This window comes from Glycine soja, chromosome 4, assembly GCF_004193775.1.
Source record: "Glycine soja cultivar W05 chromosome 4, ASM419377v2, whole genome shotgun sequence".
Classification (NCBI taxonomy): domain Eukaryota; kingdom Viridiplantae; phylum Streptophyta; class Magnoliopsida; order Fabales; family Fabaceae; genus Glycine; species Glycine soja.
Window position 1 is genome coordinate 49,406,719 of NC_041005.1, and position 27,704 is coordinate 49,434,422.

General features: G+C 34.0%; 3 protein-coding genes across 7 annotated transcripts; all 3 read left to right on the forward strand.

The window, feature by feature from the left end:
* Positions 1–2,975: 2,975 nt before the first annotated feature.
* LOC114410236 (protein EMBRYO SAC DEVELOPMENT ARREST 30-like) lies at positions 2,976–12,188 on the forward strand. 2 transcript variants are annotated; one of them, XM_028374080.1, is made up of 11 exons: positions 2,976–3,287; positions 4,268–4,505; positions 4,603–4,687; positions 7,179–7,249; positions 7,361–7,449; positions 7,553–7,796; positions 8,494–8,606; positions 8,898–8,988; positions 9,217–9,345; positions 10,420–10,973; positions 11,272–12,188. In XM_028374080.1, exons 2-11 carry the CDS (start codon positions 4,338–4,340, stop codon positions 11,717–11,719), a joined length of 1,992 nt encoding a protein of 663 aa, XP_028229881.1. In that variant the 5' UTR covers positions 2,976–3,287; positions 4,268–4,337; the 3' UTR covers positions 11,720–12,188. The 2 variants fall into 2 exon arrangements, with proteins under 2 accessions (XP_028229881.1, XP_028229882.1); XM_028374081.1 differs by having other exon boundaries at positions 4,309–4,505.
* A 794-nt stretch (positions 12,189–12,982) lies between these two features.
* LOC114410238 (serine/arginine-rich splicing factor SR34A-like) lies at positions 12,983–18,144 on the forward strand. Of its 4 annotated transcripts, none has more exons than XM_028374082.1 (14): positions 13,009–13,120; positions 13,798–14,062; positions 14,206–14,317; positions 14,818–14,883; positions 14,986–15,060; positions 15,138–15,261; positions 15,643–15,689; positions 15,765–15,822; positions 16,584–16,633; positions 16,716–16,772; positions 17,051–17,130; positions 17,210–17,281; positions 17,394–17,436; positions 17,840–18,144. In XM_028374082.1, the coding sequence occupies exons 3-14, from the start codon at positions 14,231–14,233 to the stop codon at positions 17,858–17,860; spliced, it is 780 nt and encodes a 259-aa protein (XP_028229883.1). In that variant the 5' UTR covers positions 13,009–13,120; positions 13,798–14,062; positions 14,206–14,230; the 3' UTR covers positions 17,861–18,144. The 4 variants fall into 4 exon arrangements, with proteins under 4 accessions (XP_028229884.1, XP_028229883.1, XP_028229887.1 ...); XM_028374086.1 differs by having other exon boundaries at positions 17,213–17,281; XM_028374084.1 differs by having other exon boundaries at positions 13,020–13,120; positions 13,991–14,062.
* Positions 18,145–21,533: 3,389 nt separating this feature from the next.
* Positions 21,534–27,197, forward strand: LOC114410239 (polyadenylate-binding protein-interacting protein 12-like). The gene is made up of 12 exons (XM_028374087.1): positions 21,534–21,782; positions 21,922–21,968; positions 22,059–22,593; positions 22,708–22,818; positions 22,986–23,030; positions 23,123–23,195; positions 23,275–23,387; positions 23,492–23,551; positions 23,679–23,726; positions 23,901–23,969; positions 26,676–26,737; positions 26,826–27,197. Exons 3-12 carry the CDS (start codon positions 22,123–22,125, stop codon positions 26,881–26,883), a joined length of 1,110 nt encoding a protein of 369 aa, XP_028229888.1. The 5' UTR covers positions 21,534–21,782; positions 21,922–21,968; positions 22,059–22,122; the 3' UTR covers positions 26,884–27,197.
* Positions 27,198–27,704: the final 507 nt, after the last annotated feature.

Sequence of the window (27,704 nt, forward strand, 5' to 3'; positions counted from 1 at the left end):
TATTGTTTAGGATTTTAAGATTAGTTTTAGAGTTTATGACTTTGTGTTGTGATTTAGTTATTTGATAAATTTTTTATTATTAGTTATTATTGAAGATTATTGTATTTTGTGTGATTTAAAATTCTAAGACCAGTTTATTTTAAATATTTTGTATTATCAATTATTTTTTAAGATTTTTTTTTTCTTTTAAGGATGGATCAGCTGGTTAACCCGTCAGGCCATCTTTTCCAAGTGGACTAACATGTTTAACCTACCAAGTCTTAGGAGGCCAATCCGTCCCCATTTTTGGTAGACTGGTGGTGGGATGGATCAAAATGGGCCGGGCAAGCACAAATTAGCACGTTTTGTCATGCATAGCTTCCAATGCTCATAGTATAGGGAAAAGCATTAACCCTTTGGTTATTCCACATGCTGATTTCAACTGCTGGCTTGTTGTTTGGGTTAAGTCCAATAAAGGAAGCCCCAATTATTACTTATTTGAAGATCTAAATGTTCTGCTGTATCATGGATTTAGGAGAAAATTCTTGAAGATGGAGGGGTAGAAGGGGAAATTGCTAAATAAAATGTGGAAAGAGGTGCTGATCAAGGTAGTTATTAAAGCTATTCCAGTGTATGCAAATGGCAAATAGCTACATTTCTAAATCGGTATATGGGTCCTATAGTTTTTGAAAGGAATTGGATATGTTTGAGTCTTTTTCCAGGAAGGGACTTCCTCAAGGAGCATAGGAAATGGTTAGCAGGGGATAGAAAATCAATAGATCCTCGGAGAGACAATGTTCTTTGCACTTTTTAAAATGGATGCTTGGTTTAAATAAGCAATTTCAAACACACATTAAGTGATTATTATACATGAATTATATTACTATTGAATCATTAAACATTGAATTAATGTCATTTAAAAAAAACATTCAATTAATTGTCTCATGTAGTTCATTACTAATCCAGTTTTAAACACACCTGTAAATGTTCAAACCCCGCGAAATATCCACGGAAAAGGAAATGATGATCAACCCTACATGACTAGATATAGAATCGAGTACATATGTGATAAATGCACATTTAGATACCATACCTTTAATCTTAAAAGATCTTATGCCATCTATAGCTTTACAAACCAAATTTGACCTTTTGTTTAATTTAACTATTGTGTTTTCATATACAATAAACAAAAGGGAACCAGCTCAGCTACTTTCTTTTTGGAATTTTGTTGCCAGTATAATATGATTAATGATATGGAACTTGACTCCTGGATTTAAGCGTTGTATTGTTGAATTTATCAAGTTTCTAGATTCATTATCATGATATTGATTCCTTTATTTTAGAATTATTCATCAAACTCATCAATTCATTATTATTTTAACAAAGTTGACTGGAATTGATATAGATCACTCAGCAACTTAAAATTTAATCGGAAATTACAAATAAACGCCAACTAAGAAAGCTAACTTAACTTTACAATAGCTTTTTTATTTTTTATTTTATTTTGATCACTTGCGAAAAATTTAGACCAATTATTACCATTTTTTAAATTGGACTCTGAAATAATTGAGGAAGGGGCGGGGGAGGTGGAAGCGGGAGTGGCAGGAGTGGAGGAGGAGCACGGCGGAGATCACGGCGCAATGGTACGCGCCGTTAGGGGAACACTGTCGTGAACAAAACATTTAATTGGACTCTGAAAAATCGATTCTTTATTTTAGAATATTTGAAAGAAAAACTTTATTATCCACAATAAATTTATCTGACTTAAATAATATTATTTGTGCTGAAAATACATTGTGATTTAGACTAAAAAAATCAAACTCCATGATGCAGATGGCGAAGTCTTTCCCGCAGAGCTTGCAGAAGTGCATGTGCCTCTGCAAGGATTTTCACATCGTTAAGCTCCACGATTTTGCTGTTGTCATCGAAGTCCTCTACGTCATCATCATCTTCGAGAGGCGTAGTTGCCTCTTTTTATTGATGACGGCGGGTTCTGGATTCAGCTTCTTTGAATGGGACAGTGGATCCGGTGCTCCAACGGCGGCAAAATTTTGAGAGTAAGAGATGAAAGCGACGATGATTTAGTAGATGACCTGGAGCATTTTAAAATCCAGAGAACATGATTGAATTATTTGAAAATTTAGTCCTCAAATCCAATCATTTTAAATAATTTAGAAGTTGTCATTCAACGCCAAAGCTTCTTCTCTCATAAATCATGCTCTAATGTCGAACATACACACTAAGAAACTTACAATATGTTTGAATATCCGATAGAAGTCTCCAAAATCGAATTTCGCAAACACATCACTGAAATGTCTTCTACATTCTCCATTCGATGAGTCTTGTAACGTGTGTCACTATTACCTAAACGTAAACCAACACATGCACTTAAATACTAGATCATGTAAATTCACATCTAATAAATACTTAGAAGTATAAAAATTAACACTGTCAACCATTATATATTACTTTTGGACTGCATTTTAAGATAATAAATACTAATATCAAAGTGAAAAAGTTTATCATATATTGTTATTTAGATCGGATGATCATGTAAAGAAATATTATACTATAAAATGCATATAGTTTTTCTTTATTAATTCATTAAAATATATGAAATGACATTAAAAATTGAATGGTAAAAAAGTTCACTAACCGCTTCTCTCTTTATATATTTTTTTTAATTAAAATGTAAAAAGTTTGTATTCATAAAAAAATATAATTAGTTTTATACAAAAATATATATATCATTAGTAACGTGTTTAATTACATTACTTAACCTTATATTAAAGCAATTTATAATCAAAAAATTTGTGGGAGATTTTTTTTCTCTGTCTAAGACACAATCCTATTTAAATAAAAAATATTTTAGTTTAATAATAATCTGTTTCCAAACATCTTATGGAAGATTAGAAGGATGGTGCTTTTTTTTATTATTATTATTATTATTATTTCCCCTTTGACGCGCTTAGATAGAAATTAAATATTAGTGTTCAAGTTAGCACTTAAGATGAGGGAAGAGTATGGGTGAATGAATAAAGATCCATGTGATAGTGAGTGATTTTGGATCCGCATTCACACCCACCAGAGCAGCTACCCAAACAAAATCCAAACCACCCTTTCGGCCTTTTCCTTACCCCAAACAACAAGCTATCCCCTTCCTCACTGTGCCTGAAATTGTGAAATCCGAATCTCGCCGCCACCAAATCGCGGAATCGATTGAGCTGAGACGCCCAACGCCACGCTACTACTTGCTGGCTGTGTGGGTGCTTTCGCTCGCTTCCAAATTCTCTTATTCGGAATTGCAGGTTCGCTTTCGAATCCCTATTCAATTATCCCATTGCTCGATGCCAAATGCATGTGCTGACCTTCTGATCCAACATTAAATTTCTGTATCCATTTTTTTACGCCTTTATTTGTTGTTTTCCTGCACTTACTGCGTTTGCATGCTTGTCTCTGCCCTCGGAAATGCTGCTTCGGTTCTCATTTTGTGTCGTCGGTGATTACATTGGAGGAATCCATGGCCGTTCGCCTTGGATGTTGTGCATTTGTTATGATCTGACTAGTTTAACCATCTTTCTTTTCAGTAACATCGTAATTTTATTTTATTTTTGGAAAAAAAAGTTGTTAACTGTTAAAAGTTACTACCTTATTGCTATTATTTGCTGCACAGTTAAAATTTTTGCATGTGATGCCGCCACATGAGTAATTCCTGGTATTGATCCTAATGTCGGTCGGATTAGGATTATTGCAATGAAAAGTTTGTTATTTAAGGATACAATTATACATTTTTTTTTCGGTAGATGGTAATTGTTAGTTTGTTAGTTGGAGGGATTGAACCCGCTACATTTCCTTCCCTTTTTTCTTAACCATCCAACCAACCTTATATCTCCAAGGATACAATTATACGATAAGAAAATAAGAAGGCAAAATGTGTTGAGCTTCTCTCCCAAAGTAAAATAGTCAAGTAATCAACTTATGCATTTTGGTTTTTGGAGAAGTAAAATGAGAGAACTTCTATGTAAGTTAATATATAAATTAATTTTAGTTTATGGGAGAAATTCAATTTATTTTACCCTCTTACTCTCTTATCTTTAAAGTGCGTATGAGGAAGTTTATTCAAACAGGCCTAAATAAAGTTTGTATGGAGATTGGTGATTGAGTTGAGGTACAGTGTACACGGATGGAAGGCATTCTTCTTGGTTGTTGTACTTGTCAACTATGACTCTATGAGCACTGTGCTGCATACTTCTTTGATGAACCAATTTGTTTGTACACTTTCTTGTAGATTGATGTCGCAACTATTTAGTTCAGAGTTGGCTGGTGCAGGATTGGTGATGTAGACTCACTGAGCCAAGATGCCATTCTTAACAAAGATAAAATGGGTTGTTCTTTCTGTAGTCACTTTATCTCTGGCATCTATCATCATTCATCTATCTTTGACAAAGTTGTGGACTGTTAACATAGTGCAGTATAAAGCACTACCTAGTCTTCCTGAAGAATTTGGATCTGTGTTGGGTAGACAGGTTAGTTTTTAATATTTATGTATTTGCTGCTTGTGTGTGGTCATGTGTTTTGTGTTTCACCAAGTTATTTTGATTTTATTTGCTTGAAATCCTACAGGTTATAAAGAATAAGAAGCTATGGGGTTCCATTGAGTCTTTGGAAACATTGCAGCCTAATGCCAACACTAGAAGCAATTATTCTGGTAACAATTTTGCTCAAATTTCTTAACTTATTATGTGGTAGATATGAGAAGAATGGAAATGTGCAATTTAGATTTGTAGTTAAGTCCTAAGTGGATATGACCATATGACTTAAACTTTGTTGATGTGTAAATATTTTACATCATTATGACTTTTTTTTCCCACTTTCATATATCGGTTGCGTAGGTATTATCTAGTAAACAGATTATAGATTATGGGAATCTCTGCTCCATGTGATATTACAAGCAATTACTTTTTTCAAAAATATTACTTTCATACATTAAAAGATCTTTAAAGATTTTGATTATAATCTAGTTTGAAACGTTTTCCATTTGAGCGTTATTGAACTGGTGTTGGGAGTAAAATTAAATTCCGACAAAGACTTTTGTTGGGAATGCATAATTTGAAGAGGTAGTCTTTGGACATAATGTCACACACTATCAGATGCTCTGATAGAATGAGCCAACATGATCAACAAGTGAAAGTAGGCCAACAATAATTCAGTTGCCAATTATGTCAGATAAATTTGTTGATTGAAGATTTGTCATCAACAATAATTCTTCGATTGAAGATTTGCTGTGGACAGTAAATGATCAACCAAGTACTTGAGATTGATTGGATAATTTAACAGCCATACTTTGTGTGGTTTCTAATCGATGGAGCCAATATTTGGTGGGCTTGTCAATTCTTGACAATTTTTCCAACAAGAGAAAGTACATGGGTGACTTTGCAAACTAAATCTATCAATTGGAGATTTGCTGCCAATGGTGAAGTATAATGCTAATACAATTATTTGATAAGCCGACGATCATAGAGGAAAATCCGAAAATGTCAGTGTAAAAGGGTAATTTTGATGTAGTTATTGTAGCAAGTACATGAGCAAATTGATCTAGCCAATAGAATCAGATAATGTTGGCTCCATCGATGATTGATATTTCCATTGATAAGAAAGTAGAATGGCGGTTTTGGTGGAGTAGTGCCAACAAGAAGACTATCAAAGTGATAGGTGTCAAGGATGTTACAGTTGGGTGATGGTTACCAGATCAAATCTTAAGTAGTGGGTCACAGCACCCAAAGAATTCAATCTAGAGAAGGTTTCAGCAGATCATGGTCCTTCATTTAATACCTGCTAAAATCCAGTTATTTAAATTTTTGTATTATGAATTCAAATTTGTAAATAATTGTTAAGACTCGAAGTAGTTATTTATTGTGTCTATAAATGGCACTTAGGATGATCAACTTGGGGCTGGCATTTTGTGGAACACTCCCTCAGATTCATACTCTCTAGGATTTCAAGGAGTTAGCTTGTCTTGCATTTTACATTTCCTTTAAATTTACGTTTTCATCAATGCAATTTAAATTCCTTTACATTTATGGCATCTTTATCATTTTGGCACTTTTTAATTTCTCAGTCCATTTTATTTCTAACACTTCACTCTTTAGCACATTTACTATTTCTTACCATTTAGTTTTTTTTTTTTTCATTTCAAAGAATATTAGGGTGTGTTTGGTTTGCATTTTCATTTTCTGTTTTCATTTCCTGTTTTCATTTTCTGAAAACTGTTTTCATTTTCAAAAGATTGGAATTCTGAAAACATGTTTGGTTTGACTTCTTGTTTTCTGCTTTCAAGAAATAAAAACACTGAAAATGCGTTTTCAAAAGGAAATGTATTTTTAGATTTGCTTAAAATTACATTCCTTGCCACCGCGTTTTCATTTTACCCAAAATGAGGTTCCTAGTTTCAACTGAAAACGAGATTTTATTGTTTTCAGTTTTTGGTTCGTTTAGGAAAATATTTTCACTGAAAATGAAAACAGAAATCCAACCAAACACATTTCCATCACCATTTTCTATTTCCAGTGAAAATGAAAACAGAAAACAATCAAACCAAACACCCCCTTATCTTGCTTGCAACTTTATTTTTAACACTCCTTATGTTTCTCATATTTTACTTTCAACGCATATTAACTGCTTTCTCTTTTGAAGTCCATTTACTCCCTTCACTTTATTTTTTTATTCTTGAGTTTCATGTTAAATTTCATTCCGTATCATATATTTAAGTTTTTTAGTTTTATCAATCTACTTTTTTGACAAAAAGGTTTGTTTTCTTCACCTTCCTGTCCAAAATGTGGTTTTTCAATGTCTAAGACTTAGTATAACTTATACCTCACAAGGCCACAAAACAAATCTTGTCAGTGTAAGAATCTCAATCTGACAAAGTTTCACCACAAACTAGTTGGAAATTCTCCAGTGGTGACAATAAAAAAATTCTCTTTGACAAATTTCACTGCCATTCAGTAGAGAAGTAAAGATTTGTGACATAGCCTGGAGTTGACTATAATGTACATAATTGAGCATGAGCTAATACTAAATTGGTGATTTTGATATTTTGACAAAATTTTAACAGAAATAATACATTTCTTCATTTTTCATACATGTTGTTTTCACCCTGTCCATCTTCTACATCAAGTTTGTGTTTCTTTTCTTTGCAGTTCCAAAGCAGCAGAGCAATGGTTTCTTATATGCAAAAGTTTTTGGTGGGTTTTCAAAGATAAGATCATCGGTATGATCCACCAAATGTGTATAAGTTTTTTTTTTTTTTTTTTGGGGAGGGGGTGAAAAATGATTTTCCATCATTGTTTGTAATTTGACAACAGTATTCTTGTTTTTATAGATCCCCGATCTTGTTGCTATTTCTAGACTTTTAAATGCTACTCTTGTCATTCCTGAAATTCAAGAAAGTACTCGCTCAAAAGGAATTAGGTATGTACTGCAAGGTTTCTGCTGCCATTTTTTATTACACTATTAATATTTTCTTGCTGTGATGCCTATGTACAATTTTATTTGTTTTTGAAATTTTATTCAGCTCAAAGTTCAAGAGTTTTTCCTATCTTTATAACGAGGAGCAGTTCATAGCATTTCTAAAAAATGATGTAATCATTGCAAAGAGCCTGCCAGAAAGTTTGATGGAAAGGAGAAGAAGAAATGAATTTCCTACATTTAAGCCCACAAGTTCAGCTTCTCTAAACTTTTACATTAAAGAAATTTTACCAAAGCTAAAGAAATCAAAGGTTATCGGATTAATTATTGCCAATGGTGGAGCTCTGCAGGTATTTCAGTATTATTAATTAAATTGTCAATTGTTGCAACCTTGTAGATGCCATTGAGACATCTGTCATCAGTTATTTTCAGATACCAAAATATTATCTATACTCTATATAGATGAAAGTTCGTGAGTTATGTCATTTTTGAATGTTATCAAAAGTACTTTGTTTTTAGAACTTCAAAGCTTTGTGGTAGCCTTTTTTTGTGTGTGCTTGTTACTTTACCTGTCATGGACTTTGGACTTCCATGCATATACTTTATCAGCTTAACTTCATCCTCAAACAAACCAGGAAAGTCTGAACAAGTTAACAAATGCCACATAAGAAGTGAAGGACTTCAATTTTTATCGAGTGCTTCATGCTTAATATTTAGGTTCCTGGTAATTCATTATATATTTTGGACTTTGTATGTCGCTTGTTAGTCAATTTTCTTTTTTCTTGTTCCACTTTGAAATTATTATTTTAAAAGGATTGTAATTCCTTCAGCATTTTACCATCACCTTAACCTTTCCATGGCTTATCCCTCTGTTTAAATGCTTCTTTGAGTTGTGTATTTGCTGTCCCAAGGGCATTGCTTCTTTAGTATGCGATGCTTTCAGCTTCTTAGACACCAGTATTTCCGTTCTTTCACTTTTTGTTTGAGCATGTGTATTTTTGACCAAGTTGCTAGAGTTAAACTTGAGAATAATATACATGTCTGCAGTCAATACTCCCACCTAGCATGGCTGAGATTCAGAGGCTAAGATGCAGGGTTGCTTTCCATGCCCTGCAATTTCGTCCAGAAATTCAAATGCTTGGTCGTCGGATGGTTCACAAGTATGTATACCTTTGGGTTGAACAAATTGATCTGCATTTGCTTTGTTTCCATGTAGATTACTCCCTTGTTTTTCTTGGCGCTGCCAACTTTGGTGGACCTTTAAAATGTGTCTGCATGTTCCTATTTTCCAAAATAAGATGATAATGTGGTTTCTTAGAAATTATAGGGTTTAACTTGCCTGTACAGTTTTACATGGATTTTCTGTATGGTGGTCATGTTCTGCCCATAAGTCACAACTCACTAATGTTTTCTGGAGTTGATGTATAAGTGATTTCTGCTTTCTTTATAAGGTTAAGAGCATTAGGCCAACCATTCTTGGCATTCCATCCTGGCTTATTGAGAGAAACCTTGGCATACAATGGTTGTGCAGAACTTTTTCAGGTTTGCTCTGTATTTCCCTTATGTATCATTGCCTAGAGTTATTGGAGCATATTATTCTACTTCTACAGTGTATATAAAGTTCATTTCTTCTAAATTCTTTAAGTATTATTGGGTACATCAGAAATTGGTAATATATGAATTGGGTCATCCATGTTCAGCTTTTCTCTCCCCCTCCTTCATTTTATCTTTTCTTTCTTGGGTTATTTTGTAAAGGTTTTGTTTTGTTAGGATGTACACACTGAACTCATTCAACATCGGAGATCTCGTATGATAAAGGAAGGAGTTCTTAAGGATGAACTGAATGTGGATTCACACTTGCGAAGAGAAAAAGGTCTATGTCCGATCATGCCTGAAGAGGTATGCTAAATTTTACTATAGGGTTTCCTGGTAGTAATGAAGTGGTTGTGATGGTATTGTAAGTTACAATTTCTGTTACTTCTAAGAGTTTTATTATAAATGGACTTTTGCATTTGGGGACAGTAATCAAAGTAATCTAGATTACATTTTATACTGATCCTGGATGGATGCCATGTGTTAGCATATGTATAGAGTGATTTTTTTATTGGCAAATGTTAATTATTAGTTTGTTAGTTATATTCAAAATATATATTTTTCCCCCTGAAACTGTTGGGTTGGGACTAATTTCATAATATAATATTTGGCTTCAATTGTAAAAGATGAGCATCATTTGAACAGTTCCAAAAAACAGGATATTCAATTTGTTTAAAGTAGATATCAGCAGTAATGGGAGAGTGGAGTCCATTTCATTACGGTTATCACATACATTTAAGAGGAAGTCGTGGATCAGTCTTTAAAAAGTACATAAATCTATTTTGTTTTAATTGATCCTCAAGCTCCTAATATTGTTATAATAAACCCTTCTATTTACTGTTGGTTATATTTGTTTACCTATAATAACTTAATCCCAAGTTAACTGAAGGGTCTATTATAAGTTTATAACACTAGTAAGAGTTTAAAGATTAACCGGTACAAGGTGAAAGTTTGAGGTGTCTATTTGTAAAAGACAAAGTTTAGAATATTTGTATGCTATTTTCCCTAATTTAAATAACAAAAGCCTGTTTAATATTGTTTTTTTTTAATAACGAATGATGAATACATTAAGAATAGACCATTATATTTTACACAATTACAGAATCTAGTTATATATGATTGAGTTATATTTAGCTGTAGAGCAACCGTTCAAGATGTCAATGGCTCCTGGCTGTTATGTGGGATCTCAGCCTCTGCCAATGGCTCCTGGCTGTTATGTGGGATCTCAGCCTCTGCCGAGGGCAACCAATTTTACAATTGCTATGTAGTACAAGAATTTTGGAAACATTGTTTCCAGTTTTATGGATAAATATGGATTGTCTTTTGGAATTTCAAAATGGTACTATGCAGAGGTTTGATTTTTTGTTTTAACTTTTGTAGGTTGGCATTCTCCTTCGAGTAATGGGTTATCCTGCCAAAACAATCATTTATCTGGCTGGCTCTGAATTATTTGGTGGTCAACGTGCTTTAATTCCTTTGCGATCCATGTTCATCAATACTATGGATCGCACTTCCTTGTGCAGTGAGAAAGAGTTTTCTGACTTGGTTGGACCTGAAACACCTCTTCCTGTAAATAGTTTTCGACCACCTCCTGCAAAAAGTGAGAATGAACACAAAGAAGAATGGAAGAAGGCTGGTCCTCGGCCTCGGCCCCTTCCCCCACCTCCAGGTAGACCAATTTACCAGCATGAAAAAGAAGGTTGGTATGCTTGGATCACTGAGACCCCTACAGAACCTGATCCTTCCCCTATGGATCTGAGGATGAAAGCACACAGGTTACTTTGGGATGCGCTTGATTACATTGTTTCATTGGAAGCAGATGCCTTCTTTCCTGGATTTAACAATGATGGTAGTGGATGGCCAGATTTTTCAAGCCTTGTCATGGGGCATCGACTGTATGAGACGGCTTCTTTTAGAACATACCGGCCGGACAGGTAAAAAACACTTCCTGCATTAAATTTTTGTAGATTTCCACTCTTTGTTCCTTGCCTTGAGGCAAATAATTAAATGTTTGCATGAGATGCCCTCCTTTTCACATTTGCATTTTGGGCGTTGTAATCCTTTACCTGAATTGTATGCGTATTTCAAACTTCTTAGCATGCTACTCGTCTGAAAATGACGTGGGTATGGGTGTTTTTAATCAGTAGTTGAAATTTCTATTTTGAAATTTGAAGTTATATTTCCCAAAATTTCACATTTTATTATAACACTACTGTATCTGGTCTTTCACAGGAAAGTTGTTGCGGAACTTTTCAACATGACTCGTGAAAATCTGTACCATCCTAAACATAATTGGACGGTTTTAGTACAGGAACATCTTAACAGAAGTTTGGCTGAAGAAGGCCTCATAAGGCAATCTCTTTTGTCAAAACCTGCAATGTTCCTTTCACATCCACTTCCCGAATGCTCCTGTAGAATTGCTTCAACCAAGGCCACCAGTCGTTTCCGAGGTGAGAATGGCCAGGTTCTATATGGAGGCGAAGATATATGCCCCAAATGGATGCAACATGCTAATGACGAAGGTTCATTGGAGAAAGAAGGTAGCAAATCCGAAGATGAAGGGCTGGCAGACTATGAAAGTAATGATTTTGTTGATGAATCTGAATCTGAAAAAAATGGTAGCAAAACCAATCAGACTCCACTCTGGGATCAAGATGAGGAAATGGATCCAAATGACTAAGGGGATGTGCATATATAGTCTACAGTTATACATCATCCAAGTTTTCCATAACTTTTGAGAGGCATAGGTTATAAAAACGTGACACAGTCCTATCTTTGCTGAGCTTATATGGGTATTCAAATCTATTCTTTCATTAAATTTGGGTTATTTTTTCAAGGACAAAGAGAACATTTTTCTTTTTCACTTTATACTTACCACTTCCAGCGGAATTTTTGTTGTAACATACACATACAAAAAAAGAAAGAAAAAATATCAGCCGTCGGGTAAATTGGAGCACAACAGATGGAATTTCGAAGAAGATTGTGTCTAGAGTTTATGCATGGTTGTAGGCCAATTGTTTGTTTTGTACAAAACTACATATCTACATATCTCCATTTTTAAGTTATGTGGATACAAATTGTCGCGGTCTGCTGACCTGGGACATTCTTTGCCCTTCAACAGCAGACCTGGGACATTCCTTGCCCTTCAACAAACTCTTGGTGTGTTGTTGGTTTGGACATTTACCGAGCACTGAGCAGGCAATGAGTAGAAAGCGACGTTCAATGGATACAAAGCTTGTGGTGATTACTTGTTACTTGAGAAGGAAACAAAGAAATAGTTCAAGAAAATATTAAATTTCCTACAAAAATGTTGACAATAAAACTGAGGTTTTTTTTTTACATATATATTTTGGCTAAATTACTAGTTTTGTATTCTAAGTTATTTTTGAAATTTGACATGGTCCTTTAATTTTTAAATAGTTCAATTTCTTTTTTGAATTTTTAAAATTGATTTAATTAAGTTATTCCGTCTATAAATTGCAAAATATTATGCCTAATTTTCTAATTTAAGAAAATGAATATAATTTAATTCTTTTGGATATAATTTAATTTTTTTTTAGTTTAGTTCCTACAGTTTTTAAATTTATTCCTTTTAATTTCTATAGTTATAAGTTAATTTTTTAGTCCCTAAGATCTTAATCTTTAAGAGATCCTTGTCATTAAATTTTTTTTAACTCTAAGCCTGAATTTTTAAGAATTAAAATATAAATTTTAGGATTAAAAAATTTATTTATTAACTATAAGGACTAAAAAAGATAATTTTGAAAATTATATGGAGTAAATGAGTAATTAAATGTTAATTAAATTTATAAAATTTTACTTTTCAAGAATAAAATTGTAAATGAGTTACAAAATTTTAATCAAGAGTTACCGTTACCTTAACAGGAGAAATGGGCCAGTACTATTGTTCTGGAGGTCCAAACCCATTTTGGGTCCATAAATTCGCTACTCAACCCTACAACTTACGCTCTTTGTTCTCTGTTCTCGCGATTTCGGAAGGGTCGTGTTTCCCTGCTTCAGTTTCAGCTTCGGCTTCGAGAAGCGTCGATTGGGTCCTTAAGCTGTTCCTTCTCTGTTTCTGGTATGACATTCATCGAATTTTTCCTTTCTCTCTGAATTTGCATTTGTCGCATGTCTCTATTCGATTTGAGTGACCCCATTTACAATTAGGGTTTTTAGGAATTTGACCTAAATTCCATCGATGAGATTGGAATTTTTAATTTCTCCATGTTCCCTCGCCATTTATTGTTGTTTCCATATTCTGAAGACTCTGCACAATATATAAATTACGTTTTAATCTCGAATTTTATTTTTCCTATGTTTTCTCCCTTTTTTGTTTTGTAGTTGTTTATCCGAGTTGTTATTGAAAGGCTTATTTCAAATTATCTGATTTGATTGTTAAGGTTGTAATTCACTGGGGAAATCTTTATAAGAGGTTGAAGAACCTGGTTACCGGGTATTCAGTTGTAGCTTGTGAATTTTAGGGTTTTATAGTAATTCAAACAAAGAGTTCGTACGTATAAATGGTTCGTGTACATACACGTCTGTTTCAGATAGGGAGGGTAGAGAAATGTAGTTCCACTACATATCCAGGACAATTAAGTTGATTTAACTAGGGTGTACCAATACAATAAGGGGTCATGTTGCGAATTTTTGCCAGGGATGATTTTTCAATGCTGTTAAAAGAGAGCTGAGTAAGGTTTAAGTATATGTCGATCTTAATTTGATCTCATGACATCAATGCTTTCTTTATGATAGATGACAAGCGCTTGGACAAATATGAGCTTTGCAATCAAACATAGGGATATAGAGAGGGAATGGGAGAATCGGGGTGGAGTTATGGTTATTTTTTTAAAATTATTGGAGATTCTTGCTCACTCTCAGAAGATGTATGCCTGCTAATATACTGGAATGGATGAGGAGATCAAATTTAATTTCAATATTGTTATAGCTTTGGAGCATCTTGGAGCAAATGAGCAATGGAGCTTGTGGAGCACGGCTCACCTCAAGGATTGCTCTCTTGGTTTGCTTCATAGTTTTGGTTTTATTTATTTTTGTGTAATCATTAGAGTAATGATGATGATAATTAGACATTTTAGATTTAGGCATGGCTTAAAAAAGTGAGAGAAATCTTCTTTACTGACAAGCTTCCAATTTTGTTTGTAGACAAACTGTATAACTCCTATCAAACATGAGCGGTCGCTTTTCTCGCACAATTTATGTCGGCAACCTGCCCTCTGATATAAGAGAGTCAGAAATTGAAGATCTATTCTACAAGGTTGGATTTGTAATTTTCTTGTACGGTATATTGTGATGCATCCAGTGCATTATATTTTGTGCATGTTCTGTTGGTTTGGCCTCCCAAAATTCTCTATATTTAAATTTAACCTATTATCTGTAATGTGGAATCTACCTCTGCTTTTGTAAATTATGCAATGTGAATTTCCTTACTAGAACCATTTTTTTGTGACCCCTTCTTTCTTTTAAAATTGATAATCAATTCAAAGAATATATCAATTGATGAGTAAATAGTATCTAATACTATTCTTATGACTTGTGAGCTAGGACTTTTCAACCTGCATGCTTGTGAATTTTCTTGTTATGGACCCTGTTTACCTTTGAATAGGTTTCAATTTACCAAGTCTCCTACACTTGGATCCTTAATTCTGTAGCAATCACATGATGTTTCTTTCTTTCCAATATAGTTCTTTTGTCTGATGTGTGGGGTTGGTAGTTGTGGACTGATGTAGTTGTGTTGCAATTATATCCTCACTACAGTATGGCCGTATAATGGATATTGAATTGAAGGTTCCTCCCCGCCCTCCATGTTATTGCTTTGTTGAGGTATTTATCCTTACTCTCTTTAGTACTTCTTATGGACAATTCTGTATGTGTTGTTATCTTTTCTTTTGCAATTTGATAATTTGTTGTTTGTTGGCTTGCTAGTTTGATAATGCTCGAGATGCCGAAGATGCAATTCGGGGTCGAGATGGATACAACTTTGATGGTTGTCGGTTAAGAGTAAGGAGCTGTTCCAACTTTTGACTTGCAATGTATAAATACTTTTCAATGGTATGTCTCATCTGTTCTTGTTGTAGGTGGAGCTTGCTCATGGTGGTAGAGGGCCATCATCAAGTGATCGACGTGGATATGGAGGAGGAGGTGGTAATGGTGGAGCAGGCGGGGGTCGTTTTGGCATCTCACGCCATTCTGAATTTCGAGGTGGGTCCATTAGGAAAATCTTTTTTATTTGATATAGAAAAGGACAGAGGGTTAAAACACCATATTTTTTCCCTTCAGACTGAACATCCATTTAGCTTTGCTTTAATTATATAATGTATGTGTATTTTTTAACTTTTAAAGAGTTTAATTTTTTGGATGCACAAGTGATGCCAACATTTTCAGTCTTTTTCCTTAGAATGTTTGACTCGATTTTCCATTTTGAAAAACTTGTTTTGCATGTATTCTCTTTGCTTTAATATGGTTCATAATTCGTAATTAATATTTTTTTAGCTGTTTTATTGAATCTACCATAGTTGATGAAGGTATTTTGTTTCATAGTTTGCACACACCATAAAGCTTAGTTTTTATTTTCATCTACAGTTATTGTTCGTGGACTCCCATCTTCTGCATCTTGGCAAGATTTGAAGGTATCAAAGTGTTCATACTTATACACTTTACTAAAATTGTTACCACCTCTATATGTTATGAATATTTGGTTTCAGGATCATATGCGAAAAGCTGGGGACGTGTGTTTTGCTGAGGTTTCCCGTGATAGTGAAGGTACACCTTCATTTTGGTTTGTGCTTGCTTACCATAACTTACTGTGTGTACATTGGTATAAGGTTATGAGGATTCATGTTTTTTGGCACATCTGAAACAGAAAGAAACTAGGGTCTAATATGAGGACATGAGAGTTGAACCCTCAGCATTCTATCTATTCTACTCAAGCTGAGACTGAAAATCTTGTTTGCGGTGTCTGTCTGTCTTCCTAATTGCTGGCCTTGTTGTGAATGAATTTTATGCATTTTATAGAATCTTAATGAGAATGATCAAACATGTGGCGGTATAATTTCAAATTACCTTGCATAATTTAACTTGTATAGGTTGGAGTGTGTTAAGTTGGAAAATTACAATTTTTAGAATTAAGGGTTTGCAGTTGAGGGTGCTAAACACATGACATAATATCCTTTTGTAATAATCCATGCATCAGTGCAGTAATGGGCATCAAACATCCTAGGTAATGTGATCTATTAAGGTTTCAATGCACAAAGCCACCTATGCCATTTCAGCGAAAAATTTATCCATGAACTCTACTTAGGTGAATAATAATCTACATAATTGAGTGTATTTATTTATATTGATATAATTATTATAAAGGTAGAAAAACTGTATTCTGGAAATAATGACGTGTCAGTGCCTCTTGCGTCATCAGATGGTTAGTTCTAACTTTCTATTCTACAGAATGTATACTTATTCTGGCATATTTTCATAATAAATGTAGTTTTCATGTATATCACTCATACTATTTGTTCTCTATTTAGGGACTTTTGGCATTGTTGATTACACTAATTATGATGACATGAAGTATGCCGTAAGTTCTTCATTTTGTTGAATGATACCAAGAAAGCCGCCAGACTCCTCTTTTATCTGTTTTATAACATACACTTTTGCAGATTCGGAAATTGGATGACACTGAGTTTAGAAATCCCTGGGCGAGAGCTTATATTCGGGTAATTTCTCATCTTTCCACTGGCGTTTATAATTTTTTAACCCCATTAAGATTCTACTGTTGTATCCTAAGTAATTCCTCAATGTTTTAGATCTTTCAAAGCTTCAAACAACTATTACATAGTGATAGGTCTTGCACCCTTCTTTCTTTTCCTTTACCCCCTCCCCCCCCCCATTATGATCTTGTATCCCATACTTTAAAAACATGAGTGCTGGATTGTTCTAGAGTTACCCTTGAACAAAAAGTAGGGGACAAAAATTTTGACTGGTGTTTGTACAGGTGAGGAAGTATGAGAGTAGTCGTTCTAGGAGCCGCAGCAGGAGCCCCAGCAGGAGCAGAAGTCCAAAAAGAGTTAGAAGGTGCTGCTGCTTTGTTATTGTTCATTGTCATATAGGTTTTAATTACTTTAACTTACAGAAAGCCTGTTACATTCTGCAGTAGATCTCTGGAGCGTTCTGTGTCTAGGTCACGATCTAGATCTCAATCAGCATCACCAATCAAATCTTCTAGGTATACAAAACATACTATTTTTTTTTTTTGACGATACGAAAGATGCTATGTTGAATAAATCAGTTTATAATACCTTTTATATTGCACCTGAATTGCTCATTGAATTATGCAGGCCAAGATCACGATCACGATCTGGATCTGGATCTCCTCATCAGGTATTTAAAACATTTAAATTAACATGATTTAGAATCATGATAAGATTCTTGTAGTGAAGTTGGAATGTGACTTGATTTTGAAAGCACTGCCAATAAATCAGTGTGTATGAGGGTTCAACTAGTTTTATAAAATGTGATTCACAATTTTTTACACCATGTTTCTCTTTTGTTCAGAGCTAAATTTCAAAATGTTAGAATAACTTAAATTTTTGAATGTTATGAAAAACACTTTAAATTAAAAGGCTGACTTTGAAGTTTAAATGATGAGGGATCTTCTGGGGTGATAAATTCAGTGTTCTGTGACCAGGATGGAGTAGTAAATAAGTTTTAGTTCATCCTATTTATTTGTGTTTGTTATAAATTGCGTAATCGATCTTAATTTGAAGCATGAACTTTTTTGCAGGTCCTGTCAGGTAGTGGTTGAATTTCTGACAAAGCTGGTGGTTCTCTGGTGATATTGTTCCATTCTGGTGGGCAGTATCGGAATTATATTGGAGTTGGACTAAATTGTTTTAAGGGAAAATTATTGATGTGCCTAGGCTGTTTGGTGATTGTCTTATTTCTTTTAAATTAAAATGTTGGACATTGGCCTTGCCCTTTGTACCTTAGCAAACACAAGAATATCTTTAGTCCTCGCAAACTGTGAATCCAATTTGAATGGTTTTAAACAGATTTATAAAAAAATCTCTACATATATCGCAATCAAAATATTCAGGTTTCCCCTCCAGACAGGGGGGTGGATAAAAGTAAATGTTGATGGAGCATAATACTGTTTTATGTGGTAGTGTAAAGGGGTTGTGAATTGTGATGGACCTTTTGTGTGCTTGAGTAATGAATTTGAATTGTCATTGTGTCTTAGCAGTTGAGCTCTTAACCATTTGGCACGGGCTTAATATATGCACTTCTTGGGGATTTTTTTTTTCTGCACTTCCAAAATTGCTTTATGCACTTACCAAATTGCTTCTGGAATGGTCATTCAATAAGCAATTATAGGAGTGCAGGAAGCAATGCCTATTTCTCGTGGCTTATCTCATAATATTAGAATTGGGTTCCCAAGTTGCATTGGGGCTTATTGACAATGAATGTGCTCCTTTTCATGCTGCATATATGGGCTTAATGAGTTGCAAAACTCACCTTTTAGCTGCCAGTTGTCATTATCATATTGTGTCTACTTGTAAAAATCGAATGTCAAGAACACACTATAAAGGATACATCTAATGTGAAGATAATTCTTAAAAAACAAAACTAAGAAATAAATCATACACCTAAATTGTTTTTGACATAATAAGCTTTCTAAATTGGAAAGGCCTGAGTGTATGATAACCCTATTTGTATGATAATTTTTTAGGCAGTTGTTATATTCATTCTCCCTCTTTGCTTATACACTCTGCTTTTCAATTTATTTTTCAAAAATGTCCGGTTTAAAAAAAAACACTCCCTTTTTGAAAGCAGGAAAAATCACTCATCCCCCAAAAAATCTCAACCTCCTGATAATACTACGCTTTGTTACTATAAATCATCATTCTCTCTTTTCTAAACCTCAAGGACAAACACTATTTTTTTAAAATCAGCGAAGAGAATAATATATTAATACGACACCAGTGGTACCAACAGTACGACAAAGAAACAACAACCTTTAAACAAAATGAACAATAAAATCATGTTTTCGTCATCTACTAATTTTTGTCCTCCCTAACACAACGAAATCAGGATAATGTAAAATAAAATTATGATTCCGAAATCTCTGACTTAATCCAACGAAATCATGATTCCATGTAACCAATGCGAAAATGTGATTCAGTTATGGTAGAGGAGTGCGTAGGGGTGGATGTGGATGGCGGCACAGTGATGGTGGATAGCAGCTCCCATAAAAAAAGCGGACATGGAATATTCCTCCAACGATACAAGCACTCACAGAGACAGGCACAGAGCACAAGCCCGAGGATGATAAACAAAGACACCAGATCATACAACAGAAATAACACAAACCCAGAAGACCCCGTTACTTTTTTTTGGTTAGCTAAAAAGAGATTCTCAATAAAAAATGGTACCAATCACAATTACACATATGCAGCACCAATTGCAACGGATACATCTCCTAATAGATAAGACCCCATTATTGATCCCTTTGTTTCCATATGATCAACGTGGGGTCCTCCTCCCCTACAATACACTTCCAAACCACTAGCATTAGAACACTGTAATCGACCTTACTGCAACTTGATGGGGGTTCTGTGAGGTTTTGTTGGGGTTGGGTGATGTTTTCGGAAATGTCAATGGGGAGGGGAGTGTATTTTGGACTTAATGAATTATTTATGTAATTTCGGACCTAAAGTATTATATGATAAGCGTTAAAATTAAGAAAATGTTAATTTCGGTCAAATCATAAATCCTTAATTTTGACTCAAGATTTTTTAAATTCCCTCGCCTTTTATTTATCCTTTCTAATTAAATAAGAGAAAAGGAAAATTGATTTCATTTTTTGTACTTTTTCTATGTGTATTTAAACAGAACACAAATATACTTTCCCTTAGCCCTTTTGTGGCCTGTGTTCATTTGTTCTGTTGAAAAAAAAATGAAATAAAAAAAATGACATTTGATCTGACGATTTATTTTCTGTTTTTATTTTTTAAAAATAATTTTCATTTTCAAATTTTTAAGATTGGAAATATATGTTTATTTTTATTTAAAAAAACAAATATTTATCATGTTATCATTTTTTTTTATAAAAAATTGAATTATTGTTTTCAGTTTTAGACCTATTTTTAAAATTTTTTTAAATTTTAATTAAATATATTTTTACTTTTTTTAATATGAAACAGAAAATAACCTAAATTTGTGTAGCTTACGCACACATGAAGTATGAAAGAATCCTTTCATGTGGCTACTCTGTTTTTTCTTATGTGGCAATCACTGATGAATGAAGCCACGTAAAATTCACTTGTTAAAGTGAAGAGTAATTTAAAAATATATGTAAGTTAAAACTAAATTGAAGGGTGAAATCCTCTCGCATTACTAACATAAAAAGGATTGTATTTTCTTTAAGAAACAAAATCCAATACATCATACATTAATAACTATAGTTCATTTTTGTTGTCTTTCTATCATTATAATATGATATTTTCATATCAATAAATAAATAAATAAAATGGGCATTAATTACAGTCATGGATAATTCATCAGTTCTTTTGTTATAACAGTAAGTGAGTTATGTTATACCATTAGTGAATAGATAAATTTCTTCTAATTCTCTCGGTATATAAATTAAAATAATCATATTATAAGAGTATTTTTAGAAGTTATTTTTTAACAAAAATATTTAAATTTTTTTTCATGACAATAATTTTGAAGGTTTTTGTTAACCACGGTTTTTTTTAATATATCATTTTTATCCTTTTTTAATTTAATTTAAATAATTTTTTAGGAAAATATTAGTAATTAAAGTAATCTTGTATCTAATATTATATAAATTATTTATGATAGTCTATACAAAATTATTTATGATAAATTTAAAAAATAAATTTCATGTTAAAATATATTTTATTATGAATTTTAATTATAATATAATTTATATATTAAAAAAATATTTATTATAAATTTTAATTATATAAATAAACGTTTATCATTTATATTTTACAAGGCAAAATACTAATTTTCTAATAAACAATAATTAAAATTGTTATAAAATTATAACAATAGAAAATCAACGTTTTTAATATTAAGTATTAACCTTTAATAAAAAAATTGAAAATACTTATTATGTAAAAATATAATTATTAATAGTTTTTCTTATTTAACAGTAAATTTTTCATTTTTTATATTTGTAAGTGCTTACATCATTATATCAACAAAAAAAACGGCAAAAGCAAGATCAAACATGAAAAAAGCAGTACCCGTTTCGTTTGGATTCACAAGCAATAACAATTCAGAAGATTATTGGATCTTTTCCATTAATTTTGTATTATTAGTCGTCCCCTGTTGTTATTAATCTCCGTAATTATGTTTAATTCCATTAACATCATCTGTCATGAAAGGTAAGTGTCTCATTAATTGATGTCTTGAATATCAAATCTGTGGCTTTTGTTTTTGGGTATCCTGCCTACGCGTGGCGACATGTGTGACTGAATGGGCAGTTGTGGAAAATTAATGAACAATTGTAAAAAAATACAAAAAATTGGGTCACGCTATTCATTTTTTTCTTTGATGCATTCATCATCACCATCAAGACAACAACATCTTCAATTTGGGACGTTCTTCTTCTTCTCAGCTGCAAGGTCCAAAAAGTCAGTGCAGTGAAAACGGACGATCCGAAGAATATTACCCTCTCTCTATAACATTATTCATCAGTAAGCAAACCCTCTCTCTCTCTCTCTCAAACACACCAATCTCTCTCTCTCTCTCAAACACACCAATCTCTCTCTCTCTCTCTCTCTTTTTCACTTCTGGGGTTTTAAGGTTGTTTTGTTTTTGTGTCTCAATCTCCAGGATCAGTTTGATCTTATGTAAATGAAGTATTTTTAGACAAAACCCAGGTTTGTTTTCGTTTCAAATAAGGTTTTCTCGTTCTGGGTCTTTTCATTTTGTTAAGTTTTTTTTTTTTTTTTTTTAACTGGTTGATACAGATTCACTGAAAAACCTCGAAGCGGAGAAAAAAGGCAACAACTTTTCATCTCTACGCAAGTGGTTATGGCGGTTGCTGAGAATGTTGGGGCCAAAATCGGTTCTTCGAGCCAGAGCTTGGAGAACGGGTTAGTGTCAGCGGATTCGGGTGAGGTTGAGAAATCGAAAACCAAAGGCGATCAGAATCTGAACAACGGCGTTTTCAACCATCAAGAGAGAGTTCCCGGTACCATGCCAGTTCCTAACGGCAATTTCAGCTACAAGGCTCAGATGCACGCAAATGGGGTGAACAATGATGGGTATGGGATGAATGGGGTGACGAGTGAGGAGAATGGGGGTGAGAGTTTCAAGCGTGATATGAGGGATTTGGAAGAGCTTTTGTCAAAGTTGAACCCCATGGCTGAGGAATTTGTACCTCCATCACTAGCCAATACTCATGGCTTTTTAGCTGGACCTAATGCTGGGTTTGGTTACACTAACAATATTATACTGCCTACTAACTATGGAAATACTAATGGTCAAACTAACAACAGAAGGGTATGAGTAATTTGGTTTGATTTCTATTAGATTAGGCTGTTTTCCTCCCAATATTATGTTACTAGTATAAAGGGTTTCAGTTTTTTTCCTTAAATGCAATGTTATGTGCTACAGAGGAAGAATGGCTATAATCCTGGGAAGCGAAGAATGAATAATAAAATGGATATGGAGAAAAGGGAGGAGATGATTCGGAGAACAGTTTATGTGTCTGACATTGATCAACTGGTATAAATTTTAGCTGTGTTGTGGATTATCTTGCTTGCTAGCTTGCAATGTTTTCTGCTTGTATTCATGCAAATGATTGTTGTTTTTCTGTTGGAATATACGCTAATGATTGTTGTTTTTCTGTTGGAATACATGCAATTGATTGTCGTTTTTTTGTTGGCATCTAGGTTACTGAAGAGCAGCTGGCAGCTCTCTTTCTCAACTGTGGCCAGGTAGAAATGGTTACGATTTGTTTATGACACGTGCTTTCTTCATAATTATGGTTGATCGTGTTACTAAATTGACACGTTGTTCTTGGCTATAGGTTGTTGATTGCCGTGTATGTGGAGATCCTAACTCTATTCTTCGATTTGCCTTCGTTGAGTTCACAGATGAAGGTAACATTGCTGCCAAATGTTGCTCATATGCTTAAATTATTATTGGTATTTCACTGTATTAACGGTGTTATGCCTACAGAAGGTGCAAGGGCTGCTTTGAGCCTGTCTGGTACCATGCTTGGATATTACCCATTGAGAGTGCTACCTTCAAAAACTGCCATTGCACCGGTCAATCCAACATTTTTGCCCAGGGTAATGTTTTTCTGTTCATGATGCCTATTACATGTATTAGAAGATGAATGACCATAGTGAACTAACAATGCTTGTTACCTTTCTAATGGTGCTGTATTTCTCAGTCTGAAGATGAAAGGGAGATGTGCTCAAGAACAATCTATTGCACAAATATCGACAAGAAGGTAGTTTAGGATTTTCTACTCTTTCGCAGAATCTTGCTTGAAGGAACTACTTGGTCTTTCTTTAGTGTCTGTTGCTGCAATTGAGGCTCGCAATTCTTAAAAAATTATTTTCTTGTTACTTCTGCAGCTTACTCAAGCAGATGTCAAACACTTCTTCGAATCTATTTGCGGAGAGGTTTGTAGCTTTTAATGGAACTAGGATTATAGTGTTCATTGCTGGTTGAGTTTAAGCATTATGTGAAATATTTTTCATTATTTTGGTGTATTCATCTAGGTTCAATACTGTTTGTTGTTGGTTAAATGATTATGTTGTAAAATATTTTCCATTATTTTTTATTTACTCATCTAGGTTCATCGCTTGAGGCTTCTTGGGGATTACCATCATTCAACTCGAATTGCATTTGTTGAGTTCGCACTGGTAATTGCTCACTAACTTTTCATGTCTTGCTTTCATCTGAGTAAACCCTGGTTTACTTAGCTATTTTGTATATTATCTATCTCTGTGTAAAGTAATAACCCTCAGATTGAGTGCTACTGCTGACCTTGCAGTAATGTGGTTACCCTCCTATCCCCCAACCCCCAAAAGAATCCATTCTATGTGTACTTCTTGTGGGTACACCGTACACTACTCTCAATAATTGTGTTTTGGACTTTCATAGTTATAGTTACTGCACATTGCCTGCTGAAATAGCTCCAAAACAGTCCTTTTGAAGAAAAGAATCAGAGACTTGTTATTTGGATGACAGAAGGTATATGTGTGTGTGTGTATAAAGGGAACTGCAAAAATCCTCATACCTATTTTTTAGGAGCATACATCTTTTCTTTTACGAGAAGCGTCCAAGCATTTTTTTTATAATTTTTTTGGGTAATTTAGTAAAACAACATTTACTATTTATTAGTATAAAATGAGAAACTAAAAGTCTCTCTCTCTCTCTCTCTCATATCCTCTCTTTTCTTTTAAATTTCATATGCTGGTATTTTTTGTAAGAACAAGGAGAACTTTAAATCTCTCATGGCAGATCTGCAGTCAAATATTGGGAATGACTTCCCCTCGCTTTTCATTCACCTCCTCTTCATCCACATTGCAGCCATGGGTAGAAATTGTCAAAGTTCTGTAAATCTGTCTCTCATCAACAGATTTGATGAAGATTTGGTCTCTTCTCAGTCTTCTCACTCAATTTTCACTCACTGCAAGTGATGATACTGGTCATATTTCTCTTTTTTGCATAAAAGAGGAGTGGTGCTTTGGGTTTGTTCTGAATTCAAAGCAAGGTTGTCTAGATCATGATTTCACTCCAGACTTCTGGTTTTTGTAGGACCAGCAGTCTTGATCACACTCACTGACTTGCATTGGTGAGATTGGCATAAGATTGCCAAGAGTGTTTGGTTCAGCGTCCACTACCTATATATGCGCGTAAATGGTGCAGATCTCAGAAGCTATATAAAGCTGCTTATATGTTAAATTAGGTAGTGACGCGATTTTGCTTTTACATGGACAAGAAACCAAACGCGCATTTAATGTTTTTGTGAGGTGCCATTTTGGTGGCGGGTCAAAAACCAATTTGGAGGCAGAAAAAAAAAATAGATCCATCTGAACCGCAATTTCTTGTTTGGCGTCATCTCTCAATATGTGTTCTGTAATTGGCCTGTGGTTGGTTTGTTCTTGTTGATAACGGGTGATGACATGTGGGCTGGTGGCAGAGTGGTGATTGGAATTTGTTTGTGTATCAGTGGTGGTTGAACACTTGTCTCATTCAAACTTGGTTGTGGCTGACTACTGGGTGTGACCCACTGTTTTTTTCCTACATTTTGTTAAATAATCTCTCCCCTTTTTAACTCGTTTCTATTTGCTTGCTGGTTGTGGCTAATTGTTGATGGTAGGAGTTGTAGAAAACAGATGTTTTTCTTTTGGATGCAAAAAATTATGTTGTGTATACTTTATTTATAAAATTTATATATATAAATAAAATTGTGTCTTTTTATATTATGTGCTATAATTTTAACTTCATTTGTGGGTTTCAACTGACTTATGCATTTTTCATTGAATTTTGATTAAATGTTAGTGATGAACAATGTTTAAGATTATTTTTTCTTATCTATGTTATTGTGTGTGTGTGTGTGTGTTTGCAAGTGCACGCATGTATATTTTCATTTTAGGTAGGATCTTAAAGTTGACAACTTTGGATTAAGTCAAGCTCACACTGTGATGTCCACACATAGGAAAGGAGAGAGAGAAGAATCAGAAGACAGCTTAAATTGATTTTTTTATAACAAACTAAATATTATATTACAACAATATCCATTAATGCAAGTTATATAACACCAAAAAAACCGCATTTTCTGTCAAAAGTTCATTAGAAGGATGGGTGCACTATTTGCCCATGGAATGTGGAGATTACTGTAATATGGGACTGACAAAATTCATTAGTTGCTTGCATCTATAATTACTTGCTATGATCTGCAGCATGAGGGTGGAAAATCCACTTCAGTTATGTTGCATGATAGCTGGTGTTTAAGGTGTGCAATAAGAGTAATCAGAGGGAAGAAAAGAGGCAGTTGATGGGTATTGGGAATGTTAGAAGAGGTAGTTGATGGTCTTTGATCTGATGCATAAGTATGTGTTATAGGAATAATCAAAGGGAAGAGAAGAGGCAGTTGGTGGGTATAGGGAAAGGTTAGAAGAGGCAGTTGATGGTTTTTGATCTGGTACCTAAGTTTGCTTTTCAGTTTTCACCTTTAGAATTCCAAAAGGATAAATACAGTTTTTGATGCTTGATTACAACACATTACTCTTTTCATCTTACAAAAACTGAAGCTATATTGTATCTTACAAAAACTGAAGCTATATTGTATCTTACAAAAACTGTATCGATGTAGCGTACAAAAACTAAAGCTATATTTAGCTTTGCATACTAAGCTCTCACTGGTGTGGTCCTAATCTTCGTTTCCCTAGTAAAATGCTATATTGGAAGGGTTTTGATAATCACAGTTCTTTGTATCTATGAAATTGATCAAATGTTTTTCTTTTAAGAATTATATTTTGTGCTTACAGATAAGTATATGAAATTGCTGTTTCTGTTTCTTTTTTATCTGCCTGAAGATTTTATCTGCCTCATCCTTGCAGGCGGAGAGTGCAATTGCAGCTCTGAGCTGTAGCGGTGTGATCTTGGGTTCACTGCCTATAAGGTTAGATCGACGCATTTCCTTTGATTTCAACTGTCCTAAAACCTACGGAACTTTTTTAATGTTTCTTCAAACATTCTCTGCTAAGCAGGGTTAGTCCATCAAAGACACCAGTGCGCCCTCGTGCTCCTCGTCCCCCCATGCACTGAATCATCCTTTCTCGTGTTTCTGCTGCTGCTGCAACTCGGAGATATATTTACATATATACATACATAGAAACAGATATATTCTAAGGGCGTTTTGTTGATACTTTTGTCCTCGAGGCTTGCAGTATGGTATCTTTGTTTCCTGTTGGGGTCATGAGTTGTGTTTAGCTCGTAGAGTTGGATGGCGTTTTGAGGATCTCCAAGGCTTAATTAATTTATGATGGGTTGATCTTGCAGGAGAAAATTTTATAACTGGATTTTTCTAACATCTGGAATTTATTTAAAAGGAACATGCTACAAAGTCTTTGTTTTAGTCATGTGCTGTTTGTTTGTGATCTTGCGTACACTAACCTCACTGCCACAACTTCCACCTGCTTTTCATTTAATTTTAATTAATAATTGCGTTTTACAAAGAATGTGTTAAAGTAATAAGTATAGTTCTGTTGAGTTTATGAAGGAAGACTTGGTTCAATTCTTACATGATAACATCTTTGGAAGGAAGTGAGAAGTTTTAAATATGATTAAGCTTTGGGTGGAATATCAGTTCCATAGCTGGTTCTGTAGATCGAAGTTTGTGGAGATTTTTTAGGTTCTTACCAAGAAACCAAAGGTCTTATATTATAGCCATAAAAAAAAAAGAGTATATTGCTAACAACCCCCTTTTAGAAACTAGCATTGGCTGTTAGTGGGATAAAACTTCTTTGTTCTCTCATTATTGCTTTATGTACTTTCCATTACATTATGAGTTCATTACAGAATGTAATTTATATTCCGGAATGAGTTTTTTATGATGCAATGGGAAATGACGGAAACAACAGCCCTGC

What these genes read in the sequence shown, in the direction of transcription:
- LOC114410236 (XM_028374080.1), top strand. Translation starts at nt 4,338, where the DNA reads ATGCCATTCTTAACAAAGATAAAATGGGTTGTTCTTTCTGTAGTCACT. An exon ending in CCAATGGTGGAGCTCTGCAG is followed by an intron (nt 7,797 to 8,493) that starts GTATTTCAGTAT and finishes ACATGTCTGCAG; the next exon opens with TCAATACTCCCACCTAGCAT. An exon ending in AGAACATACCGGCCGGACAG is followed by an intron (nt 10,974 to 11,271) that starts GTAAAAAACACT and finishes GGTCTTTCACAG; the next exon opens with GAAAGTTGTTGCGGAACTTT.
- LOC114410238 (XM_028374083.1), top strand. Translation starts at nt 14,231, where the DNA reads ATGAGCGGTCGCTTTTCTCGCACAATTTATGTCGGCAACCTGCCCTCT. An exon ending in CATGTTATTGCTTTGTTGAG is followed by an intron (nt 14,884 to 14,985) that starts GTATTTATCCTT and finishes TTGGCTTGCTAG; the next exon opens with TTTGATAATGCTCGAGATGC. An exon ending in GATCTGGATCTCCTCATCAG is followed by an intron (nt 17,437 to 17,839) that starts GTATTTAAAACA and finishes ACTTTTTTGCAG; the next exon opens with GTCCTGTCAGGTAGTGGTTG.
- LOC114410239 (XM_028374087.1), top strand. Translation starts at nt 22,123, where the DNA reads ATGGCGGTTGCTGAGAATGTTGGGGCCAAAATCGGTTCTTCGAGCCAG. An exon ending in GCACAAATATCGACAAGAAG is followed by an intron (nt 23,552 to 23,678) that starts GTAGTTTAGGAT and finishes TTACTTCTGCAG; the next exon opens with CTTACTCAAGCAGATGTCAA. An exon ending in CATTTGTTGAGTTCGCACTG is followed by an intron (nt 23,970 to 26,675) that starts GTAATTGCTCAC and finishes TCATCCTTGCAG; the next exon opens with GCGGAGAGTGCAATTGCAGC.